Source organism: Adiantum capillus-veneris, chromosome 9, assembly GCF_014529385.1.
Source record: "Adiantum capillus-veneris isolate H3 chromosome 9, ASM1452938v2, whole genome shotgun sequence".
NCBI lineage: Eukaryota > Viridiplantae > Streptophyta > Polypodiopsida > Polypodiales > Pteridaceae > Adiantum > Adiantum capillus-veneris.
Window position 1 is genome coordinate 126,099,936 of NC_140939.1, and position 6,764 is coordinate 126,106,699.

At 45.7% G+C, this 6,764-nt stretch overlaps 1 protein-coding gene across 2 annotated transcripts; it reads left to right on the forward strand.

The window, feature by feature from the left end:
* The first annotated feature begins 730 nt into the window (after positions 1-730).
* LOC147451143 (uncharacterized) lies at positions 731-6,524 on the forward strand. Of its 2 annotated transcripts, none has more exons than XM_086520109.1 (3): positions 731-2,232; positions 2,347-2,736; positions 3,579-6,524. In XM_086520109.1, the coding sequence occupies exons 1-3, from the start codon at positions 1,114-1,116 to the stop codon at positions 5,970-5,972; spliced, it is 3,903 nt and encodes a 1,300-aa protein (XP_086376235.1). In that variant the 5' UTR covers positions 731-1,113; the 3' UTR covers positions 5,973-6,524. The 2 variants fall into 2 exon arrangements, with proteins under 2 accessions (XP_086376235.1, XP_086376236.1); XM_086520110.1 differs by having other exon boundaries at positions 3,588-6,524.
* The last annotated feature ends 240 nt before the right edge of the window (positions 6,525-6,764 follow it).

Below are 6,764 nucleotides of genomic sequence, written 5' to 3' on the forward strand. Positions count from 1 at the left end.
AAAGAGGCAACAAATGTATTAGCGGGAATTGTTGTGTCCAATTGGCTACGATGTATTTGCCGGAATTGTTGTGTTCAAATCATTGTTGTGTATTTGCAAGAATTGTTGTGTTCAATTGGCTGCTAGATTGTGACAGAAGCAAATGCATCTGATACATGACAAGTGACATGTTGATATGTTTCGTATGATCTACGATGTCAATATGTTGGCACTTTGTTTGCTCAATTTTGTTGAGTTTAACATTTGATGGCTTTGGCAAGTTATGGACAGATGACTTGAATGGACGACCTCATGTGCGTGAAAAGCGGAACAAGGTTGACATCTCGTCGAATGACAAATGAAATGGTGCAGATGAACGATTACTTTGTTATTCCATTCGTAATCGTTTGTTGCACTTTTTGAGAATGTAGAGCCGAACGAAACATCCACTCAGCCTTAGTTCATTGAATCCTCATTGTCAACCATATGCATCAGCATAGCTTGCCTAGATCACATGACAATCACTCCTTGATTATAGCAAAATCACTCCGTGATGATATCATATGATGATCATGCTGTGATCACAACTGATCACATCCGCAATCCAACGGCATAGATGAGCGTCGCCGGCCTTTTGATAGGGACCATTGATCCCTAATGGGTCCCATCCTAACTGTGGCAGTGCTCGGGCATCGTTTTCCATTGAATCCCCATAGTCAAACGCACGAGCCCCCCCCCCCCCCCCCCGCGGGCCGGCCCTCCCCCCCGGGCCCGTCTTCTCTCGCGCACGCCCTTCATCCACACAGACATCAGAGATGTCGTTTGAGGCGGTCGCTCTGGACCTCGGTATTTTTCCTTGACCTGCAGGCTCACATCCGCAACTGCTGTGACAATGGGGAGCTTAGCCTCCGTGTTCAGGAGCTGGCCAAAGATCTCATGGACAGGCTTCAGTCTGCAGAATTTTTCTACATTTAGTGGTCTGACTCATGCTCATTTTTCAAGAGCAGACATCAAGAGTCTAGCCTTGACGATCAGACAGAGAACTTCATTGCTGCTTTGAGTGATGGTTCCATCCTTGAGCAAGCTGAACGAAATCTACAGAGCCTTTTGAATCAAATTGTAGTGGTAGGGAAAATGCTCCAAGTTGTCCGCACAACATGCAGTGAGAATGTGGGGCTCCCCTTGTCAGAAGAGGGCTTACGTAGTGGAACAGCTGTTTTGGAATTCTTGAATGCAAGCCAGGGGCAAGATTTCAGAGTGATTGCCATCCATGGCCAGAGAGGATCGGATGCAACTACCCTTTTGAACCATATCTGGCAGAATGTCTCAGAGCAAACGCCTTTCTGTGCTCGTGCCTATGTGCAGATTGGTTGTGAATCCACCCTTTTTACAATCTGCAAATACCAATCTAATATTGTGTGGCAGCTTGACGGCCAAAACAAGGATTTTTCGAGTAAAGAATATGGAAAAGAAATCCTGAATGAACTTTTTGAAGAAATGAAAACCCAAAACCGGCCATTCTTTCTTGCTATGGACGATGTGTGCGAGGTGGAGGACTTGCAAAACATCCTTCCTCACAGGCTGGGGAGGGAAAATTTACCTTCTTCTACTTGCATAGCTCTCACTTGCAGCAATGGCAGAGTTGTTGAAGCTCTTCTAAGGATTTGCAACCTCCAAGAACACGATTGTTTGCGAGTATGTATGCTTGAATCTCCATACATTGAACTTGAAGAGGGTAAACGATTGTTTGCCAAATGTGCTGGCATGCAGCATGGTGGTTCCGATCATCAAGAATTACTTGATGCACTGGTGCCTTTATGTGCCGGCCTTCCCCTCGCTATTACTGTCCTTGGAAAAGTCTTTGCTGATGAGCGCAAGCGAAAGAGGAGGGAATGGCATCGGATAGTGCAGGAATTGGCCACCTTTGATGATAAGGACGATGGAGACACCCTTCCAGTGAGGAAGGCATTGCAGCTTAGCTTTGATAGCTTAGGGGAGTCATGCAAAATAGCTTTTCTGGACATAGTGAGTACGTTTCATGGATGGTGGTGGGAAAGGGTGGAAAGAATTGTGGATTCTAACATCTTGAGGGACCTTGTAAGTAGCTTCCTTATCTTCAAAGTGGATGCTTACTCAATGTACAACCAGAGCACTTTGAGAGAGGGATACGATCTTCTACCTCATTCTGATTGTAAGGGGTTTGTTGCAATGCATGACCTGACATTCCGATTTGGGGAGAGTTTACTTCGTTCAGTAAGTAATCATTACAATGCCTTGAAACAAGTAATGAAATTGTTTTGCTTTATGTGTAGGTTTTTACATTGTCAGTGCACTTGATTTGCAAGTTATTTAATTTATTTTATGTAGGGCACGCTTGGGTATAAGCAGTATGTGATGCGTCCTCTTGATGAGCTTCAAGGTCTCAAAGTCAGTGAACTTAGGCATCTTATCTTGTCGAGCGATTCTCTTGATCAGAAATTGCTGCAAGATGCAAGAAATTTGCAGATGCTAGTTCTTTTGTCCCATGATGGAAATGACAGGAATCAAGCACCATCATCTGGTGAGCCTGGAACTAGATCTACAGATGCGGCAGAACGCTTCTTCCAAGCTACACATTTTAAGGAGACAAGTGAGCCTGGAACTAGATCTACAGATGCGGCAGAACGCTTCTTCCAAGCTACACATTTTAAGGAGACAAACGACACCAGGCAACTTTGCATTCTACTACTCGTGAGCCAGTCGATCAAGGAGATGAAGGTGCTGGCCATTGATTGCTTTTTTAAAGTAGTTAACTAGTTGAGAACTTCACTCTACTCCATAAACGAAAGGTGTTGTACTCCAAGTCGCAAACCACTTTGTTCAAGACAAATGGCGTGGTGTGCAGCCAAAGATGATGGTATTGGCCCAGCATGTAGAAGCTATAACATTTGCATATAGCTCTCTCTCTCTCTCACACGCACACACACACACACACACACACACACACACACACACCTTCCTGTTTTTTTTGCAAGGGCTTGATATCCTTTGCAGTCCCGAAGGCATTACATCGGCCTGTAGGCATAAAAAAATAGACGGAACTGGTTGTCAAAAAACCCCTTAAATATCCAATGACAATGAACCGAATGGAAAAACTACCAACGATACAGAGACACAAAAATGGGTGATACATGAAAGGCTATCAACGGGGGAGGAATGGACGACTGTAGCAGAGAGCTGAATCAAATCCTCTGATGCAGCCTCCGTCAATGCTGTGTAGTCCTCCACAATCATGGGCTCTGGATCTCTCTAGCTTGGTCGCTCGATCGATCAGCGTGCCTCTGGTGTGAGGAAAATGTGAGCTCTGCTGTGATATAAGCTGCTCCTCCGGCTGCCTTGTCCACTCTAAAGAAGTTTGTGATCCATCTCTGAGACTGGTTAGCCTCTCCTCTCATCAAGCTCTCTCTGTGTCTGTGCAGCTCGAGCAAAAACAGTCCCAGACATCTCTGGTCCTTATACCCCATGACTCTAGAGAGTGGTGTAAAGCCCTCTCTAGAGAGAGAGAGAGAGAGAGAGAGAGAGAGAGAGAGTTGGAATTTTAACCGTTATGACCTTTGTAGTGGGTGCAGTTTTTGCATGGAGTTCGCGAACTGATGTTGCAGGGGTGTGGTGACTTGGTTCAACTCCCAGACACTCCGCTCCGCCAATTGGAAAGCTTGCACATCATTGACTGTCCAGAGTTGCAAGGTTTCTCCACGTCATGCGTAAAAGAGTGGTGGTGCCTCAAAAGCTTGACGGTAGCGCAGTGCCCCAAACTCACCTTAATGGCTGCTGAACTTGGCAGCTTACCCGCACTCAAAGAAATCCGCGTCTTTGAATGCAATGGTCTACTTGAATTTCCTTCTCTAAGGAACTCGAATGGACTCTCTTCTTTGATGCTACAATGCTGTTCTCGCTTAGAGGCCCTGGGGGACTTGGTTTGCCAGCTGCAATCTTTAACCCTCCATTACCTACCAGTTCTTCGAATGTTTAACCTCATGGGTGCCAGCGTGACCGCACTCACATCCCTGACTATAAAAGATTGTCAGGCTCTTGAGAATCTGCCAGCGGCAGCACTCAATGCCTCCTCACTTAAAAGGTTGGAAATATCTTCGTGTGGGCGCCTGGTGACGCTGCTTCCAGATGTAGAGATTGGCAACATGACCTCCTTGACAGAGGTAATAGTTGAGTATTGCTCAGAGGTAAGAAGGCTACCCGCAGGCATACTAAATGCATCATCACTTGAAAAGTTAAAAATACAGTTTTGTGGGAGCCTGGTGGACCTGATACCACATGGAGAAGTCTCCAACATGACCTCCTTGAAGGAATTATCAATTGGGCAGTGTCCAAGTCTGTCAAGGCTTCTGGCAGACATATTCAAGAAAGCCTCCTCGCTACAGAAATTGCAGATAAGGTGCAATCTGGGGCTTGTGACTCTGCCAGCAGAATTATGCATGCTCACCTCGTTGGTCGAGTTGGATCTTATGTGGTGTGAGGAGTTGGTGGAGCTTCCACAGCAAATAGGAAGTTTGTGCTCTTTGAAGATTCTGAATCTTGGGGAATGCAGCAGTCTTCAAAGGCTTCCCGACTCCACCTCCAGCCTCGTGTCGCTTGAGCAACTCTGTCTCGATCACTGCAACAGCCTAATGGAGGTCCCACAACAGTTAGGAGGCTTGAGCTCCTTTAAGGAATTGGTGCTGAGAGAGGCACTCCCAGATCCTAGCAAACTGCTTAGCTCCTTCTGCAGCATCACGTCTCTTGAGAGGCTGTATTTGCATCGGTGTCAGCATCTTGTGCAGCTCCCAGAGCTGGAGGCAGGCTTGCACCGCTTGATTCTATTGCATCTCTACAGATGTGAAAAGCTAGTGAAGATCCCGGACTCCTTTGTCAGTAATATTCTTTCGCTTGAGAGCTTGATGGTGGATTGTTGTAACAGTCTAACAGATCTTCCGAAGCAAATAGGTGATCTTCGCTCCTTAAAGGAGTTGGTTATAAAAAGCGGCAAGAAGCTAGAGAAGCTACCTGACTCCATTTGCAACATTGCATCACTGGAGAGGTTGGTGATTGATGGGTATCTGAGTCTTAAGGAGTTTCCTGAACAAATACATAAGCTGTGCTCCTTGAAGGAATTAACTGTGAGACGATTCAAAGACCTAATAAAGCTCCCTAGCTCCATATGCAACATTGCATCACTTGAGAAACTGACGATCGTCGATTGTAAGAATTTGATGGAGCTACCTGAGCAAATAGGTGATCTCTCCTCTTTGAAGCTATTAAGTCTGCAAAGATGCATGAAGATAGAGAAGCTTCCTGGCTCCATTTGCAACATTGCATCGCTTGAGAAATTGTCGATCAATGGGTGTGAGAGTTTAATGGAGCTCCCGGAGCAAATAGGTAACCTCTCCTCCTTAAAGGAAATAAATCTGGCTAGGCTGAAGCTAAAGGAGCTCCCTGAGTCTATTTGCAACATCACCTCATTAAAGGTTCTGGAATTGAATGATTGGGAAGGTGTAAGGGAGTTCGCTCGAGGCTTGAAGGCCCTGAGAGAAATCACCTCATCAAATATTTGCTCTGAAGTGCTAAACTCCATCTGCAATATCTCGTCGCTCCAGACGCTGTCTGTGATAAATTTCAAGAGTGAACTGGTGGAGCTCCCCGAGCAGATATCGCGCTTGTGTGCCCTAAGAGCTCTGAAGCTGGATGGATGCAGGAAGCTGAGAAAGCTTCCAGACTCCATTTGCAGTATTGGATCACTCCAGTGTTTGTCTTTGGAGAGTTGTAGGAGTCTAGAGGAGCTCCCACCACATATGGGAGACTTGTCCTCTTTACAGATATTGAATTTGCTCGGTTGTCGCGAACTTAGGCAGATCCCTGACTCCATTTACAGCCTCCGTTCACTTTGCATTCATCATGAACCGAACAAGCGGCTATGTTTGGAGCAGAACAGGTTCAAAGGCAGGGCAGGTATTCGATAGGTCTTTTATGTCACAAATGCTGTGTGGCTGTGTGAGGCCTCCAAGAAAAATGAACGAAGGAAAGCCTCATGTAGGTATTTCACTGGTTTTCTTCTTCAACCTGGATGGGCATCTTCAGTGGCAGTAATTTTGGTTATCCTCTTCCCTCCCGCTGTAGTCGCCTGCCATTGTATCTTTTGATTCTGTCTTGGTTTCTCACTTGTGTCCCATACCTTCTTGGGTGGTTTTCCTCTTAGCAGGAGTTTGAAGGTGCAGAGGCTTGGCTGGATACCCTCTCTCTTCTCCTCCTTCCCCCTACATTTGTGTACTAGTTGCCAGGGCACTTTTTACCCTCACTAGGAGGGGTTTTTTCCCCTTGGCATATTTTGAGTTTTTAAAAATGTTTTTGGCCACTAGCCTTTGTAAGTGCCTACGGGCATCCTTGTAGCAAATTTTGATTTCTCCTTGGGGTAGGCACCATTGTTGGGCTCTCCAAGAAGAGTAAAGTAATAGAGGACTAGCCATGCTTTTCTCAAAAGAAAAAACCAAGATGGTTCCTTGTGTAGGGATTCTAAAGAAATGGCTCGTCTTGACCAAGTGTTGGCATCATTGGCAAATAGGTTGTACTCTCTCTCGCTCTGCATGTGCGCTCGCCAGAGAGAGAGAGAGAGAGAGAGAGAGAGAGAGAGAGAGCGCAACAACTTCAAAGAATAAGAGGTCTACTCGTTTACAAAGCACCATTGTGTGTCAAATTATCAAGGAGACAACCTCAAGTTGAGAGGTATCTAAATAAGAGAAAGGTAAGAAAAAAAA

What these genes read in the sequence shown, in the direction of transcription:
- LOC147451143 (XM_086520109.1), top strand. Translation starts at nt 1,114, where the DNA reads ATGCTCCAAGTTGTCCGCACAACATGCAGTGAGAATGTGGGGCTCCCC. An exon ending in GGGAGAGTTTACTTCGTTCA is followed by an intron (nt 2,233 to 2,346) that starts GTAAGTAATCAT and finishes TATTTTATGTAG; the next exon opens with GGCACGCTTGGGTATAAGCA. An exon ending in AGTCGATCAAGGAGATGAAG is followed by an intron (nt 2,737 to 3,578) that starts GTGCTGGCCATT and finishes TGACCTTTGTAG; the next exon opens with TGGGTGCAGTTTTTGCATGG.